This window comes from Actinia tenebrosa, unplaced genomic scaffold, assembly GCF_029948245.1.
Source record: "Actinia tenebrosa isolate PJP-AT-01 unplaced genomic scaffold, QUT_ActTen_1.0 PGA_scaffold11__36_contigs__length_13525064, whole genome shotgun sequence".
Classification (NCBI taxonomy): Eukaryota; Metazoa; Cnidaria; class Anthozoa; order Actiniaria; family Actiniidae; genus Actinia; species Actinia tenebrosa.
The window spans coordinates 2,945,145-2,963,650 of NW_028292571.1; the positions used below are offsets into that span (position 1 = coordinate 2,945,145).

The window sequence follows — 18,506 nt, forward strand, 5'->3', positions numbered from 1 at the left end:
GGTCTCTTTCTACACTCCTTCTGAATGGATAATCTCACAATCTATAGTTCTCTTCCCGAGAGTCGTGTCTGTGCTCGTTCGCCTTTATTAGAATAGTTACAAAAACACAGGGGCCAAAGCTCAAACTTTGGCCGTCAGCTGAACGCTATTTTCAAATTAAACTTGAAACGGAAACAGAACAACTTATTCGGCTATAACAGCTTCAGTTCGCAATAACACTCCTCAGTTCTATTCTCTCATTCACAAGTGAAGCCTGAGTTATAGTTTTTTCAAAAACCGAAAGCGAGCGGAGGAGTTGTCAAGATCTTGTCCTTACGAATGTGCTTCAGCTTTACAAATCAACAGCCGCTTTAGATATTAATTTTGAGTAGGTGGTATACTTAAAAGTTTAGGAAGCTTAGATAGTAAATGCTAAATAAAGACGACGTTAACTAATACTTCTTTCAAAACAGGAACTGTTTAGATATAGATAACGATAAGATGAATTGTGCCACACCGGATGTCAGTCAGTGGCATGACATATAATATTCCTTCAAACTTGTTAAAAGCTGGTATCATGTTTCGATCCTGCTAAAGCTCTCGAGTACAAAATAAACAATTTCAAATTCAAAGAAACGGTTTCCAAAGCCCGCCACTCGTTTCCTCGAGTCTCCGCAACGATAGAATACATTTTGAAAGGCCAAAGAGGTAGCCTCACCGAGAGTGCACCAGTTAACCACAACTTACTGGTAAGTACAGCACTTTAGATTTTTAATTTGAAATTCTAGTCGTTGAAATTCGTTGAAGTTACGAACTGAGAAGAAAGGTTTCCAGTATGGCAACGAAGGGTCTATCCTAGGAACTCGTTCTGATCCTTGTCAGTTTATGTGGATAAAAAATTATAACTATCCTTCGCGTACTTATTATATATAGCCTTTTAGAAGGCCAATAAGATACGAATCAAGATCATCGCGTTTGATTTACGCAACTTAATTTAATTTAATATCTAATAGATAAACTTCAAATTATTATATTTTTTGTAATTCTATCCCCCGATCTAGTTTTGCAAAATTATTTTTAGTTCAATATTTGATTTTTTTTTTTTCTTCTTTTGATCACTCTTTCATGTCGTCGAAATATATGAACAAAAATACAACTTAGCTACAATCGCAAAATTATATACGACCAGTATATCCGGCCTGTATTCCCATGCAGGGAACAGCGCAGCTCAGTTCAGTATCCACGGCATATTCTATTATTGATTCTCCCATGATAAACCTAGACAGGAGTTTTTAAGCCAAAATAAACTTTACGTTGCAGAAACAAATCTCCTGACTATTACCTTTATCATTTTCAGAATTCCCCTTTACCTCACGCGCAAATCATGTGAAATACAACGTGAACTTTGTGCAACTGTTTTTCTTCTTACAGCTCAGATTACTAAATAAATCTTTCACAATGAAACTACGAACAGGAACATTGGTCTTCATCCTAATTACGAGCTACGTCTTCCAGTCACAAGCACAAGGCATTTTTTCCGGTTTGAAAATTTACTGTAATTCGGAATATTATACCAAGTACGTCAAGAGACCTGGCTGTGATTCCCGCTATGTGGGTGTTCAAGCATGTCTAGGCACATGTTGGTCGTATTCTCTTGCACATAACTCACCGCCATTCTTCAGAAAGGTTCGTTATTTGTCAGATTACTTGACCTTTGTAAGTGATATGGATATCTTTGTTAACCACACTCTAGTCTTTCTTCAGTACATGCCTGAGCATAGTTTTTATTAATATTTTTCATTTCTTGTTCTTTTTAAAAAATATTTTCTTTTCTTTTTCCTGGTTCCTTTTTTTCTTTTTGTGCAGGAGCAGCTTTTTTCATATTCCGTCCCCATTTTCACCCCGCTTTTTTCCTTTCTCATACTATAGCTTTCCTTCCTACATCCCGCGGTTAAAGACTGATCAACTCCGTAAATTCCCTTTGATCAGTGGACTGATTTGGATGCACTGTGGATATTTGATGGCCGGGGAAAAATAACTTGTACAATTGGAAATAGAATACGGTTAGGGTGGGGGCATGCAGACAGGAACCCCCTGGCAATAGAAAACCCTCAGGTGGGGAAGAGGGATAAGGGGAATTGGCAAATTAAAATAAAGTAGCACCAATTGTTTTACTACTGCTTTGGAATTTCAGGTATGCACTTGTTGCAAGCCCACTGGTACAGAATGGAAGACGTTTACCTTTGACAATTGTGCAACTGGAATAGATTCCACTATAAGAGTGGAGAGTGCTACAGGATGTACCTGTAAACCCTGCAGCTAAAATCAAGACGTTCAAATATTTTAATAATTTATCGGTATTTTGGGTTTTCGGACTTGAGAGCTAAACGGGGGAATGTGAAGGAAGAACATGACTGGTTAAGGTCTCTTTTCTCTTTTTTCCTCCTTTTTTCATTCTTTTTTATCTCTTTTTTCTCCTTTCTCCTTGTTGTTGTTGTTGTTGTTTAGTATTGTTGTTGTTGTTGTTTTGCTAAAGCTTGCTTGGTGTTTTGTTTCATTCCTTTATTCTTCTCTTTCTTTTCATTGTATTATTTTCTTTTTTCTGTTTTCTTTTTATCTGTTTCTCTGCCCTCATATCTTTGTGGCTTCTTTCTTTTTTGCCCCTTTCTTTCATTCTTCCTTCCTTTCTTTTCTTTCTCTCTCTCTTTCTTCCTTCCTTTCTTTCTCTCTTTTTCTTTTCCTTTCTCTTTCTTTCTCTTTCGTCCTTCCTTTCACTTCCTTTCTCTTTCGTCCTTCCTTCCTTTCTCTCTTTAATTCCCCCCCCTCCTAACGTGTCAACTTTCCAATTTCTCACCTTATCCATATCCAACTCAAGTCGGCTTGGTGATAGTTAATATATATAAAAATGAAGACCAAAGGAGTGGGCAAAATAAATACATTCTGTCGTATTTTCTCCTCTCTTTTCGTCTTCCGGCAACTCGTTATTAAACGGGAAACAGACGCTCAAGTCAATGGTTCTTTGAGTAAATATTTTCTCTGTTAATGCGAATAGTAGTTAAGAGGGTCAACGCAAATTCTTGAGATTATCTTAATGCTGCGTGGTGAGCGCCCGTAAATAAAAGGATAGCTCAGTTTTTATCAACTTCAATTTTCAACTGTGCGCTAATTTGTTAACTGCAGTAAAGTTACTTATTTTATTAAAAGTTAAAATGAAAACAGACGGCTAAAACGTGTTGTCATAATTCTAGCTGTAGTGTCAATATGAAGCTTGTTTAGTGGGTCAAAATAACTGAGAGGCCTTAAACCTACAGTGATGTAATGAAAGTTTGCGCGCTGCCTCTCACACTGTTGTCGTGTGTTCAACTCCCTGCGCCCGCCACCTTATGTAAGTCAATAGACGTTTGTGATGGTTCTCTCCTAAAAAAATATTCTCCTGATGAATACTCCATTTTAAAGTTCCGTTCAGTGACCACGAATAATAGTTTCAAGTCGGGGTTGGAGTTGCCGCGCATGATAAAGGTATAGTTTTGCTATGCGCGGAAACTCTAGCCTCAACTATTATTCGTGGTCACTGAACGGAACTGTAAAAAGGAGTGTTCTTTTGCTTGTGTTCCTACGTAAGAAGTCGTTTTAAATTACAATTAAACTTTGGGATGTTACCTTAGATTAGAGACCTGCAAGACCTGTTGTTATTGTCCCACATAATTTTATGACGCACGAATTATTCGGCAACAGAACTGAGATATGTATGTAAGAACTGATTTATTTCCAAAACCCAACGCAAACTGTAGTCTATGCACGTTATTTAGAGATAACAAGACGTGATTACAGTGCGCGCAGTTGAGTATAATGGTTCCTCGAAAAATATAACCTTTCGCGTCGATCTTTTTATGCAAACTGGTCCAACGTCTGCGCAGACTGTCTTTACTCTAACATGACATCCCTGCCGGTAGAACAACTATTGTAAATAAATAAATGAATTATCAAAGAAATGGTTAAGCAAACAAGCACAGTTATAGGTCGTTGATGGACAACGAGTACCTACTATTTCTTTATTTTGTTTGATTTAAGCAGTCACAAACTTCGTCCTATTGAATTGGAAGTGGTGGGTGCACGCACACACTTCAGGTGCAGTCAGTCAGTCCCTGTATTTATGCATACAGTACAGTAATAAGATATATATATAGTTGAGATCTATGTATTTGACCTATAAGGCTCTGAGTCGTTATCTTTAACAAGGAGTGCAGGAACACTCTACAGCACTTTTAACTTGATGATAATACGTCTTATAATCTGCACTATTTGGCCCACTTCTGCACCATAGTCCAACTGATATCGTTTCTATTTGCGTCTCAGTACAGCACGTGCACATTGGGACTTGCTCTTCTTGGGATCCACTGGGTGTCGAAGCAGACAGACATGTACCCCGGCAAATGTTTACAGCAACGGTCTTTTTCTCGCAGTTGTGGACCTCGACATTAAGACTGTAGCCTACTCGGCCACATCGTATGTTAGCGTAAGCTTCTTGTAAGGGATTTCTGGAGTTGACAGTATAGATCAATAGAATCACACAGAGTGAGAAAAGAATAGATCTGGATGCCATGATATTGTCTGCAGAATAAGACCAAAGATAGTCAATGAGAGTAAATATTTAAAATCTACATGAGTATAATACGTAGAACAAATTCACACAGTTATGCAAGAAATTAGATCGTAGGCAGGGTGGCTAGCTAACCTATATTCAGGATGTTCCTTATATGTAAGATTACCCTTCTGGTAAAGTCTCCTCCTTTTTTAAATTTCCCCCGAGCGAGAGAATGAAACTGGAGGGTACTAAAAGCGCGCGCGTCGGTCTTTCATTTTCCTTCTATTTTTCCTTTCTTACCTTTCCTCCATTGTCGTGCATAATCATTCAATCAATCAACTCATTATTCAAGAGTGACAGAGCTGACAAACATGTTTGCAGCCCTTCGTTAGACTAAAAGTGCGGCTGCCATGTATAAAGGAGACTTGACTTTGGCTGTGGTTCCGGCGGGAAGTTCGGGATAGATGAAGATAGGGTATTATGAGAGTGCCAATGGATTGGCCAAATTAAACTAACTCAAAATTAATAGTTCTATATTTTATTATTTTGGTTAATATATGGCCAGCACTCATGCCAGTTAACTGACATTCGGCCGTGACCTCCGCCTGACGGTTAGTGATTGCATGCTTCAATTTTATATCTACGGCTAGGATTTTCAACGTCAAAGATTTAAAAGAATATTACAGTGAAGACATTCGAACCGTGTGAAAACTTTGAGTTTTTTGTCACAGTTTTGAAAATGCATGCCAGTCGATGGAAAATGAAATTTATTTTGGGCGCTTGGTGATTTTAACTCCATGCTTCGTTTTAGGAGGTTTGAGACAATAAAAGAAAGTTCAGAAATTTTAAAATACTAACCTGATAACACCTCGACCTGTCTGATCACGATTCGAGTGTCCTAGCTCACAGTAACCAACTCAAAATTACTTGCAGCTCCACTTGCTCACTGTATTTACGCTATCCGTACTTGGTACTTGGAAATACTTATGTTATGAGAAACAAGGCATTATTTTGGGAAAAGAATAGATCGACCTCAAAAGAAACCTATACTACAATATCTATGCATCAGTATTCAATTCTATATGGGATAATTATTTTAGCTTCATTCGCTTCTATTAATCATTGTCCATCAGTTGATGTCGACAATCTTTTGCATTGAGTTTACGTGTGACAATGCATGCAGCACTAAATCGAGGAATAGGCCCAAACAAGCTTAAAAGTCCAACAATTCTTACCTAGTAATCCCCACTTTTGGATTCCCTGATCTTCTACAATATAGTTCCACTTTAGCGATTCTATACTCTGATTTAAGCTGATTCTGTATGTTGAGTGTTCCGTAATGAACGTTGGACTTCCTCTTCAAATGATCATCAGATAAATGACCGTTAAAAATTTCAGATTTACATCGTATATCAGATATCAGATAACAATGAATGAGTTGCACTTGTCAAGAGGCAGGATGTGATCTGAGCCTTTACTAGTAATTATCAAGTCAACAGGTCTTAACAAGCTGACATCTGTTTTGTTTCATTATGGAAATACTAGAACAAAAAATATAAGCAATGCTTTTATTTGGGAGTGAACTGAATACATTTGGGAATCATATAGGATTATTTTATCGTTCAGGTGTATGTCTCTTTCTTTTGGGGACTCGGCATCACTATGGCCGTTGTCTTGACAAAGGTCAAGCGTAGCAAAAAAATAAATCAATAAAAAAGAAGGAACAGGCCCGGCATATGACAGGCTTTTAGAAATCTAAACATTTCGAGCATCCTGTTACATACTGAATCGTTGGAAACCCACTAGACTTGATAAGTATTTTTATTGTCACTCGTTAGTGATGATGAGATGAATTTTAGGAACGGCTGAGAATGACTGTCGGTTATGGCAGTCAACTTCCAGGACAACGTACTTCAGGTCAATTCTCGTTACAGTGGACACCCCCCGGGGACCGACAGTTTCCGTCATGGATATTTCTTCGTGATTGTCAGTATTTCTTTGTCAGTGTTTATTTTTATATGTGGTTAAATAAAATATTTAAGCAAAGTTAGACTTGAACTAAGTTGCCTGTTATCGCAAGTATCTGTCATCAAAAGGCTATAGCTTCGCGGCCATCTGATAAGCAAATTAATGTCTCACGCAATGAGATGAATGATGAACAGATGGTATCTGGGGACGAAGCTTGCATCGGGTGCTATCCAATTTCGCTAACTGCCACGTGCTATCCGATTTCGCTAACGCTATGGGCTATCTCATATCGCTAACGCTAGCTTACGCAGTTTGTACGCTACACCAACGCTATTTGTTTTGGAGGTATTGCTCTAGCCTTGGTACCGGAGCACTGATGGCAAAGTTCGACGTCGAATCGGCCTACCGTAATATTCCGGTTCATCCTTCTGACAGGTACCTTCTCGGTATGAAGTGGCGCGGAAAGTATTACGTTGACTTAGCGTTACCTTTTGGTCTTCGATCAGCCCCGTTTATTTTCAATGCGGTAGCCTCGATGATAGAGTGGATTTTGGTGAACAATTACCAAGTTAGCAATCTCGTTCATTATCTTGATGATTTTATCATGGCGGGCCCTCCTAACACTGACGCCTGCGCAGTTAACCTAGCTAAGTCACGTCAAGTATGCCGCACTCTAGGTGTTCCGCTACATCCCGACAAATGCATAGGCCCTGATACTACCCTGGTTGTTTTAGGCATCGAATTGGACTCAGTGAACCAAATTGCTCGTTTGCCAGCAGATAAGTTATGCAACCTTAAACTATTGATTGCTACCTGGCGGTCGCGACGCTGGTGTAATAGACATCACCTAGAATCGTTGATTGGCCACCTCCACCACGCAGCGAAGGTGGTGTGGCCTGGTCGCACGTTCATACGGCGCATGATTGACCTGCTAGGCTGTTTCCGCAAGCGAGACCATCCTATACGCCTGAATTGCGAGTTCCATCGCGACTTAGACTGGTGGCACCAGTTCCTCTCTACGTGGCACGGGGTTTCTTTTTGGCTGTATCCTGGTATCCCAGTCGTAGGCGATACCCAGGTGGTATCGGACGCCTCAGGAGCAATTGGTTATGGAGCTTTTCTGGACCAAGCGTGGTTCAACGGTGTCTGGTTGGAGAAGCAGGGTTCTCAATCTATTGCATATAAGGAACTCTTTCCGATCGTTCTAGCCGCGCATGTGTGGGGCCATCGGTGGTCCAAAAAGCATGTCATCTTTCGTTCCGACAACGAGGCTGTGGTGTTCATGCTGAACGGCAGGACTTCTAAAGTCCCCGACCTGATGCGGCTGTTGCGCAGTCTGTTGCTAGCGGCAGCGCGCTTTAACTTTTCCTTTTCGTCGCTCCACATACCCGGCGTCCACAATGCAATCGCTGATGCCTTATCCCGTTTTCGTTGGCAGGAGTTCAGGCGTTTGGCTCCTTCAGCACACCGATCCCCAACTCCAATTCCGCATCAGCTTCTTCTCAACTTGACCAGTCCACTCTAAAGAAACAGTGTCAGGAATTCCTCCTAAATGGCCTGGCTCCCACCACACGTCGCACTTACGCGTCTGCTCAGCGTAAATTTATTGATTTTTGCCATCAGCTTGGCAAAGTTCCTGTCTTACCTGCAGATGAGAGAACTTTATGTCTTTTTGTAACGTTTCTGGCACAGTCGCTTCAGCATCGGTCTATTAAAGTCTACCTGTCAGCGGTTCGGGCCCTTCACATCGAGCAGGGTCACGCAGATCCATTGGTAAATTGTCCGCGGCTGCATCAAGTCTTTCGGGGCATTAAACGTTCCCAAGGGTCCCCGTTTTCACAGCGTCTACCGATTACCGACGCTCTCATGCTCACCATTTTCAAGGCCCTGGACATTGACTCGTTTGACCATGCCATGTTTTGGTCGTCATGTACGCTCGCATACTTTGGTTTCCTGCGATCGGCAGAGTTTACGGTCTCCAGCTTGGCCAGTTTCGACCCCACCATTCACCTGCAGGTCTCGGACTTGTCGTTTGATAATTTGGACCGACCATCGTGCTTACGGGTATGGATCAAAGCATCCAAAACCGATCCTTTCCGCGCAGGGTGCTATGTTCACATTGGTTGTGGCGTCTCCCCACTGTGTGCGGTGACTGCAATGTCCGCTTTTCTGCATAAAAGAGGAAATGCTTCAGGTCCACTATTCTTATTAAAGAATGGCCAACCATTGTCTCGAGAGTTGCTGACGTCGTGGCTGAGGGATATTTTCGCTGGTGCGGGAGTGACTGGTAATTTTTCCAGCCATAGCTTCAGGATTGGAGCCGCCACAGTTGCAGCGCGCAATGGTGTTCCAGATCACATGATCCAAACCCTTGGCAGATGGACTAGTAACGCTTATCAAAGTTATATCCGGACACCTACAGAATCCTTAGCCTCGATCTCGCGCTATCTTTCTCAAGCTTAATTTCCTGGAGTGACCTTAGTTTGGGTTGGTGCTTGGATCATTGTGGTGGGAGGCCCTTCTTCCTGTTCCTCCTCTCCAAGCACCTTGGAGAATCATTTGGAGGTGACAGGGTTGCCATAGTTACCGCTGACCTCCGCCGAGTTCCCGAGGCTCCTCCCACCCAAGCACCAACGCCAAGCTCATCTACGTGTGATGAGTTTAAATGTGGTTAAATAAAATATTTAAGCAAAGTTAGACTTGAACTAAGTTGCCTGTTATCGCAAGTATCTGTCATCAAAAGGCTATAGCTTCGCGGCCATCTGATAAGCAAATTAATGTCTCACGCAATGAGATGAATGATGAACAGATGGTATCTGGGGACGAAGCTTGCATCGGGTGCTATCCAATTTCGCTAACGCCACGTGCTATCCGATTTCGCTAACGCTATGCGCTATCTCATATCGCTAACGCTAGCTTACGCAGTTTGTACGCTACACCAACGCTATTTGTTTTCCCACCCACCCTCCACGAAGGTAAGTATAGGTAAGTATTCCACTGCCAAGTCAGTGTGACGGTGCTAGGTGGGAGGTGACAGGGTTGCCATAGTTACCGCTGACCTCCGCCGAGTTCCCGAGGCTCCTCCCACCCAAGCACCAACGCCAAGCTCATCTACGTGTGATGAGTTTAATCTGTTCGTAATAGCGAGGTGTCCCGGATATCGAGGCGTCGACAAGGCGAGAGTGGGAATGCAGTGATAAGATGGTAGATCTGGAATTATTTACCCAGGAGAAGGCTGAACTCTTTCCAATCTCAAAATTTTTACTACACACACGGTGAAAACAGCTGATTAGCAATATACAATATTCGCGTCGCTATACAGAAGGGCTGGCCATATCTATTTATATTATACTTCAAGCCTAGGTAACTGACTGCTTCCAGTCCCTTACCTCTACACCCCCACCCAACCCCCCTCAACCACTCCCCCTTCCTCTTTCCTTCAGTCCCCTCTCGGCCATTCATCCACCCCTAAGCCCCAGTCTCCAGGCGGCAATTTTGAAACCACTATATATTTATATTGATCCGGAACATCAATTTCCGCGCGTCTTGTTTTGAAGCTTTTTGCGACTTGTATTTTCCAAGTGTGCCAATTATTTCGTTCGTTAAAAAACTATTTTAAACAGCTATACAAAACTTTCTTATACAGTGGGAAGGTGGATATATGAACCACGCCTGGATGGATATATAAGAGCAGAAAAAGTATTAGTACCTAAAATTTGTCCCGATAGTCTTGTGTGTTTTGATTTTTTGTTCGTGAAACCATACACTAGCAACACAAGAAGTGAGTCCAAGAATACTTTATTTCTTTAGCACAGTTACATTCTATAGATAGAAATTTTTAAGAAAAAGTGAAAGGGTCCGAAGATGCTCCTTCGTTTTGGGTGAAAATCGGGCTTTGAAGTTCGAGAATTTCACGAATGTTGAGTATCCGCGGCGACACGTCATACGTCACTATTCCTACCAAAATATAGTTTTATTACTGCTTATTTGTCGAAATATATGGTAGGAGACCGTTAATATCCATTGAATTACAGAGCGATTTGGATATTTACGTCAAGTGCATCGGTAAATATTTACTGGGATACCTGTGGATCACAGTCATAAAATGTCTTTTTTTCTTTTTTTTCTTTTTCTGTCTTCTCCACGACAAAATGGGAAAGTTGCGCAATAGTACCCAGGGGTCTTCAGGAACTTACCCAAGAGACCTTTGCGGGCTTCTGCTATGGGGTTCACATCAATAGCTCAATCAATTATCATGTATCAGACGTCAATCAATGTCACTATGTTGTCAAGTGATTATGAGAGGGCGGAGATAGCAGACCACGTGGCAGAGGTTTATGTCTACGCATGCTCCATTTCGTTGACTGCTGTTGACTGCACATTCCAGGGTTTGATCTTTGCCGTTCGAAGCGTTATGATCTTCTTTAATTTTTCTTCAAAAAAATGGTGATTCATTAAAAAATATCGATAAGTTATAAAATATAAAATGTAAAGCAATTATGAGAGAGGTCTGGAGCAAATATTATCCCGTATTTACGTTTTAAATGAAGCCTTTTGATTTTAAAGCGAGCTATACAATGCCCGTGCAAATGTGCACGTTTATGCTCGAACAACAACCTAATTACGTATGCTAAAATCCGGACCGGAACTGGAATTGCAGTTCCAAATTGAGTTATTTATCAGTACTACTTTATCAGTATTTTTGGAAGCTCAACCAACTAAATACTCCATGCATGTTGAAACCAGGTCCTCCACTCCCCCCTAGGCCTTCCAGGTATCCAGTCAACGCTGCCTACAGCGTCTAGTTTAATTTGTACCATCGTACTTTGCGGTGCGTGACGACATTACGCATTCTACTTGCGTTGCGTGATGACAATAATTATGGGCTGTGTGCATACGGGCTGCGAACGAGGCCTACCCTAAGTACCACAGGCAGCCCAATTAATAATATGTCTTATTACGTGAAATTTTCACGATAATTATAAACTATATGATTTCGTGATTTTGGCGATTTTGGCGCGTTGGAAAAAAAATAACGAGGAAGGATTAATCAATCACTTACTCACATACATATTATTACTACCTATGACCTGACATAAAGACCCAGCTTGGGCTCCCTGCATGGTAATCTTCATCTGACGTCACGTCACATTCATAACGACACATTCATCGCCGATCACGAAACCTTTTAGCCGTGTCGTTGAGCGCTGTCGCCGAGGAAAAGCCATCTTACTTCAAATTAAATCCGTTTGTAACCTTTAAAACAACAACGAAGGTAAGCCAAACCATATAGAATGTTTTCGAAGTTTAACATTAGTGAGTAAGAGAAAAGATTTCCATATTGAACTCGCCGTTGCCGTGGTCGGATTCCTCAGGAATGATAACGAAGAAGTAGCACTCCTTCCTTCCTTCAACATGTGCTTTCTTACCAAGAAAAACCAGAAAATACTATCACTACGCTAACTCGGCCGCATTTTTATCAAGCTAATTTAAAATTTAAAGCAAATTCAAACGCCTCGGTTGAGATTCTGGACGATTTTGGCTTTGAAATAAGCTTACTTCCAAGACCAGGAGTTCAACTCGAAACCCCTGCTGTGCATTGGGAGAAATTACGACAGAATTTATACAGTTTAAAGCTATTTTTTTGACTGGAAATTTAATATACTTTTGTCAGCATAAGATGGACAATACTTGAGTGAGATGGGTTGTGGTATTGAGACGGATTTCAATAAAAAAGTTGGAAGTCTTTTTAGGTGCCTGACGTACATGGCGACTATAGAATCAATAATAAGCATGAATTTTCTCTTCTTGTAAAGCATAATCAACTGAAATACAAGCTTCAGTTAATGATTTTGCCACGCCCAACCTTCGTCTATAATTATTCTCTTTCGTTTGAGAAAGCGAAAGTGTTAAGACATTTGATGTTTCAACTGAAATCATTATTGAACCAAGCCCTTAATATTAATATTTAAAAAAAATTATGATGAAAATATGCAGTGTCATTGAATGAATGCTATAAATAAAGCTTACAAAGGAACTAGGTATGTAATAAATACAGTCGTTTTTGTTCTGTGAAGAGCTCATGAATGCAAGATAAGTAGGAAATATTTGATGTCTGGATTTATAGATTTAACTTACCAGTGTTCTATGATTTTAATTATTTTTAGAATTATATATCTATACATATTTTATAAGCTGTTATTAAGCAACCGTCATCTGAAAATAACCCTTAACATTGGGTAGTTCCTGAAAGTACACTTACCCCTAACACAACATTTTGGAAATCCAGAGGGTTTTTTTTAGTTTGAGAATTCTGAAGAAGAGGGGGAGTATCTTGTTCTGGAATTTCCAAAAGCGCAGGAGGGAGAACTGTTTTTGAAATGTTAAATGTGAAAATAACAGATGAACCAGCTGATCTTTTTAGTTTTGATTGAATCGAGTGCATAGCACGATTTCCATTAAGCCACTTGCATCAAATGCAAGTCAACATAAAATAGGCATTTCTGTAATAGAAAAAAAGATAGCAAATTGAGAGTAAGGAGTGATTTTTGCATTTCAAGAACACACAGTTTGAAGTTCCCAGATGTGTGCAATTAATTAAGCTGAACAAAAAATATAAATAAAATAAAAAAATAATGGGGTTCTTATATAGCGCATGTCATATGATCTCAATGCGCTTTACAATGATTATGAGCAGTGGAGGACTTTTCAGACTGCATATAAGGCGCTAGTAGCAGCCGTGCAGCTTACAATCATGAGTGATTTGTTAGTACATTAGTATTATGCCTCCAAATTGGAATAGCCTGTTGAACCGGGAGACAGTCCCCTACTCTTACACGAATAATTCAACAGGTTCTTTTATGTCCCCCATTTACTGTAGGTTAGGAAGGGTTGGGAGACAGGGCCTATGATTTTAAGTCCTTATCTGAGAAGACTAGAAGGTCTAACCATTTGCAGATATTGTTACAAAGGCAGCACCTTCTCCTCAGTTAAGCCGAGGCTTGAACCTCGACCTCCCGCACAACAGACAGATGCTCTTACCAACTGAGCTAACCGGGTGGCGGTAACAGGGATTAGTTATCCTCAAATGAGGCTGAATTATATATCCTCTAAAGAGGTTATGTTTTCGCATCACAGGTTGTCTCTCCACATATATGCAGTTTATGTTGTTGAAATAGTTGCCTATTTTTGATAATGCCTTAACCCAAATTACCAACAAAACGTTGAAGATCTTTTATATGAAGAGTGATAAACATAATATGAAAGTCTTGTTAAGTAATATTGTTAGTTTTTGCACAATTAAACATCAGTTTTCACAGTTTTAAGCTGCAGAAAAAATAAAAATGGCATTTTAATGACTGAAAAATAAGGCAACAGTGGGTCTTTCATTCAAAGTCATCATCTGTTTGTCAGTTTACAAGGTTCAGACAAAATTTGTTCATGATTGACATGATGAACACTACTATAGCAATAGACCCCTTGCATGTGATGTCAAAGCAGCTCAATTTGGAGGACAAAAAATTTTTTTTCAATCTCCTGAGAATTGGAAACCTATTGTTATGTCCTCCAAGTTGAGCTGCATTATGCTCTATGTTGACTACTGCACATGAGTATTCTCATATTTTCTTATCGGAATTTCTTCTTTTCTCTGATATTCAAACAATTATTCATCTCAGGGCTCAGTGATTATAGAGGTTTTGCACCATTACGTGTGGGCACCCAAAATATTGCTTGGACTGCCTGAGGTTAGATAGCAGAACAATAAATTACCTTTACTCTAGGGAATTGAATTCTTTCTCATGTAACACGATTGTATCATTCCTGCCATCTATCATGCCTCTATTGTGAATATATACCTAGCAGCTTGAAGACCTAGCTCAATTTACCTTGGGCAAATAATATTGTAATATTAATACAAAACCTTAGGACAATGAAAAGTAGCTTCCTGATTAGCCCTAAGGAGGCTATCCCCCCCCCCCCTTTATCCCTCCCCCTTCCCACAAACAAATTTGAAAAGAAAAGAAATATCAATAAAATATATTAAATGTGCAGTATTCAGTAGTTGTACGAATATTCTGATAAATGCTTCTTTTTTTAGTCAAAATGTCGATGTCAGGAATCAAGGTGGATGCTGAAGCAACTGAATTATTCAATAACATAAAGATGAAGAAAGCACATAAGTTTGCTTTTTTCAAGATCTCTGATGACGGCAAGAAAATAGTGATTGATAAGACAGGGGAAGCAGTAAAAACTGAGAATCTGGAAGATGATGCTGCACAGTGGGAGGAAATGAAAAAATGTCTGGTAGCAGATGAACCTCGTTATGTTATCTATGACTTTAGGTTTAAGAAAAAAGATGGTGGAATTTGTGAAAAAATGGGCTTTTTCTTTTGGTAAGATATAAAAGCGGCATTATTTATCAGTTAGAAAAGGGGATTCTCTCTAATGATGAAAAGAAGGGAGACCTCCATTTTCAAAACACCTTGTTTGTCATGGTGCTATGTTTCCCATTACAGTCCACTTGCCATTCCCAAGAGTATCATTTATTTGTCTAAGTGGTACATGAGAAGTAGGAGAAGACACATGAATACAGGGGCGGATCCAGGGGGTGAATTGGGTGAAGTTTCACCCCCTTTTCTGAGCAGTTATGTCTTCAAATTTCATAATTAAGTTGTTATCTGTTATGTTTTTTCTGGGGGGGGGGGGGGGGGGGGGGGGATGTGCAAAAGGGAAATGATTGATGAGAAATAATAATTTTTAATATTTTTTAATGTTTTAAAAATTGCATTTCTGTGGGTCTCAAATTCGAAAATTCCTGGGAGATCATGCAAGGACCTCAATAATTGCTCAAGCCTTTGTTGCCTATTTATAACAAAAAATCACCCCCCTTTGAGAATCCTGGATCCATGCCTGGAATATGGATACAACAAACAAAGAATCTTATTCTCAAGACACACAGTCTGTGATTGGGAAACATTACACTACAACAAATAAGGTCTATTTATTAACAAGTGAATAAGAAGGAAACTTAAACACTGTGTAAATATAACAACAATATAACAAAAACAATACTGATGTTTAGGACGGTAGCCATATTTGTTAGAGTAAAAGAGATGATTCTTAATTTTTAACTCGTGGATGCGCGAAGCGTAGAAACGAGTTATTGTGAGGGGTCTGAATATGCAAATGTGTCACTCGCTCACTAAGATGTTAGCAGATCAATAATTAAACGTTTATTGATCATCTTACGTCCTCTGATTACGAATGTTACAGGACACTAACAAGTTGTATGTTAATAACTGCAAAGGCACAAATCTACTCAATAGATGTTGCTCGAGACAACTACAGTAACAAGAATTTGCTCCAATAAATAATCAGTAATTTACAGATATGAACGAAGTCAAATGAAATAGTATTTCTAAACGAATTTCTATAAAATATTTTCTTAGTTCACATTGTAAATAAAGTGTTTCAGGTGAAAACTTCAAGCAACAAATCGATTGTAAGCGCCGTGACCCTCGAAGGTCAAGATAAGTAGTAATGCATAACGCAACACTTTTTGTTAGCCAAAAAGGCTTATACGAATGATTCCTGAAATAAAGGACTTGGTCCGACTTTTAAATTAAAATCAAAATCCAGAATTTTTTTTTTTAGAAGACTTAGCAAATAGAAGTCTGTCGAAGTCGAAGTCGCCTTTCGTAATTGAATTAACTTCAGACAATCAATTCATCACAGAATTCGCTTCCAAACTCAACAAAATAACAAAGAACTAAACAAAGTAGGGGTTAAAATAAAAGGATGACTAATCATCTTATCAGCTAAATTGAGTATTTAAAATATGAAGTCGAGCAAAATACTTTGAAACCTTGGAATGTCAACAACTATAAGGACACAGGGAGCCCAATCTCTGGAAAGTGCAACTAGTATCCATGAGTTCACCAAAGGGCGAGTTGATTTAAGTTGGATACAGTTTCTTACTTCATTGAGCAGCGAGTACAGTAGAGATACTGCATAAGTGGAAGATGGATAAAAATTCAACGTAAAATCTTTGGCAGTGGAATTTTTTTGCTAATAAACACATTTGCAAAAAAGTTTAACAAAATAAATAGTTATACAACAGATAATAGATTTAGAAAGTCAAATTAAATTAGACGTTCTTGGTGTTCTTACCAACCTTACTAAAAAATTCTATGTTCTTTTATGCTGTCTGCAACATAAATTCTACTATCTTTATGGACCAAATACCAATATGGCTTCCACTTAATTATCACTAGTTAATATTATATTATTTTTTTAATTACAGTACATTCAAATTGTTACCTACTCATGGTTACCATGAAGATGATTGTCCATTTTATTGCTAATGCATGAACTCTCTTCATTTCAAGGTGTAATGATGACAAGTGCCTAGTAAAGAAAAAGATGATGTATGCCGCAACCAAAGAAGCAGTCAAAAAAGCTTTTAAAGGGTTTCACTATGAAATACAAGCAACTGAAATGGATGACCTTGACTATTCAACACATCAGGCAGCAGTTGAAAAGCTCCGTTGATTCGAGTTTTGTTGTTTCAAGAATCTCAAATATGAGAATATAATTGAGCTAAAAAATCCATCGTCTTAGGAAACACATTTTTTGCACTGTTTTATGAAACTGTTTTAGGTGACTTCATTTTTCATTTCTTTCTTTTGCTTTTCCAATAGTATTGGCTGCCATATTTTTATATATTTTTCTGTATAACTATGCCCTTGGGATCATCGAGGTTTGCAGAAAAAAAGCCAAAAAAATTGATTATAATTATTTTGCTTAGTTTGTTATTAAATAATCTTTATCATAAAAGTATCAATAAAATTGTTTAAAAATATTTGTATTAAATGATCATATTAATAATAATAATAATAGTAATGTATTTATATCACTTATAAATTTATGTTTGAAGTGCTAAGAAATGCCACTGAGGGGTATTTATAATAGTCAAAAAGCTAAATATTCAATACTAGGTATATAATGTATTTCTAAACTGCTACTAGATTTATTGGCATATGCATACATTTTGATTCAAGTACATAACAAGTTTTTTTGAAAGAAAAATATATTATTAAAAGCAATTATATTATTAAAAAGTTACATTTTTGTAGCGCATACTTCTATGCACCGGCTTTTGTATGTTAAATCAACACATTTTGATAGAGGGTTTTCACGTGACGTCACAGCGGCCACTATGGGGTACCAAAACAATACATTTTCTATCCTCCGGGAATTGAACTCTAACTTTATGCAAATACTGTGCAGAAAGTTTCTATTGTTTATGGCTGCCTTCTCACGTGAGTGAAAACGCTCTAAGAAGCTGGCTGGTTTTACCAAATAGGACTTGAAAAAGCTTGTATGGCAGCGCAAACCTGGTGCATAGAAGTATGCAAATACATTAAATGTGGTCATACTTTTGCTTGTTGCGCTGTAACTTATAGATGTAAAAGTATATGTATTTACATTTGTGCAAGATCTGAGTTCTATTTGAGTTTCAACTTTCCCATGTTAGCTCAGTTGGTAAGAGTATTGGTCTGTCGTGTGGAAGAAGGTCATAGTTCGTGTCCCAGTCAGACCAACACTCAGAGTCTTAAAATAACAGAGAAGAAGGTGCTGCCTTTGTAAAAGAACCACTGAAGACTTTGGTAATGGCCACCTTCAGTGGTGGGCCCACATGAATACACAAAATCTATTGTGGTGTCCATGCTCTCAGGGAAAAATTCACTGTTGTTGACTACTCTAACCGTGAACACTTGAGTTTGTAAACCAATCAGATTACAAATCGAAAACAATACAATTTGAGTTACATGTAATAATTCTATAAAAGCTATTCAAGGAAATGAAATGATGAAAGAGAAAGAAAAAAAAGAATGATAGAATTCGAGATACATGTATTGAAAGTCTATAAAAGCTATTCAAGGAGATGAAATAATGAAAGAAAAAGATAAAA

The 18,506-nt window shown here is 38.8% G+C and overlaps 2 protein-coding genes and 2 long non-coding RNA genes across 5 annotated transcripts; 3 read left to right on the top strand and 1 right to left on the bottom strand.

The window, feature by feature from the left end:
• Positions 1 to 328: 328 nt before the first annotated feature.
• On the top strand, positions 329 to 3,200 carry LOC116301190 (uncharacterized). Its single transcript, XR_004197706.2, has 3 exons — positions 329 to 728; positions 1,411 to 1,665; positions 2,174 to 3,200. It is a non-coding gene; the product is annotated as an uncharacterized LOC116301190 (long non-coding RNA).
• Positions 3,201 to 4,574: 1,374 nt separating this feature from the next.
• LOC116301189 (uncharacterized) lies at positions 4,575 to 5,957 on the bottom strand. The gene is made up of 3 exons (XR_004197705.2): positions 5,800 to 5,957; positions 5,423 to 5,547; positions 4,575 to 4,590 (listed from the first exon to the last, which is right to left on the bottom strand). It is a non-coding gene; the product is annotated as an uncharacterized LOC116301189 (long non-coding RNA).
• Positions 5,958 to 6,806: 849 nt separating this feature from the next.
• On the top strand, positions 6,807 to 9,229 carry LOC148912351 (uncharacterized). The gene is made up of 2 exons (XM_089027596.1): positions 6,807 to 7,866; positions 7,944 to 9,229. The coding sequence occupies exons 1-2, from the start codon at positions 6,807 to 6,809 to the stop codon at positions 8,993 to 8,995; spliced, it is 2,112 nt and encodes a 703-aa protein (XP_088883722.1). The 3' UTR covers positions 8,996 to 9,229.
• Positions 9,230 to 11,655: 2,426 nt separating this feature from the next.
• Positions 11,656 to 17,393, top strand: LOC116301184 (uncharacterized). Of its 2 annotated transcripts, XM_031710205.2 has the most exons (4): positions 11,684 to 11,807; positions 14,209 to 14,277; positions 14,631 to 14,925; positions 16,921 to 17,393. In XM_031710205.2, the coding sequence occupies exons 3-4, from the start codon at positions 14,636 to 14,638 to the stop codon at positions 17,081 to 17,083; spliced, it is 453 nt and encodes a 150-aa protein (XP_031566065.2). In that variant the 5' UTR covers positions 11,684 to 11,807; positions 14,209 to 14,277; positions 14,631 to 14,635; the 3' UTR covers positions 17,084 to 17,393. The 2 variants fall into 2 exon arrangements, with proteins under 2 accessions (XP_031566064.2, XP_031566065.2); XM_031710204.2 differs by lacking the exon at positions 14,209 to 14,277 and having other exon boundaries at positions 11,656 to 11,807.
• The last annotated feature ends 1,113 nt before the right edge of the window (positions 17,394 to 18,506 follow it).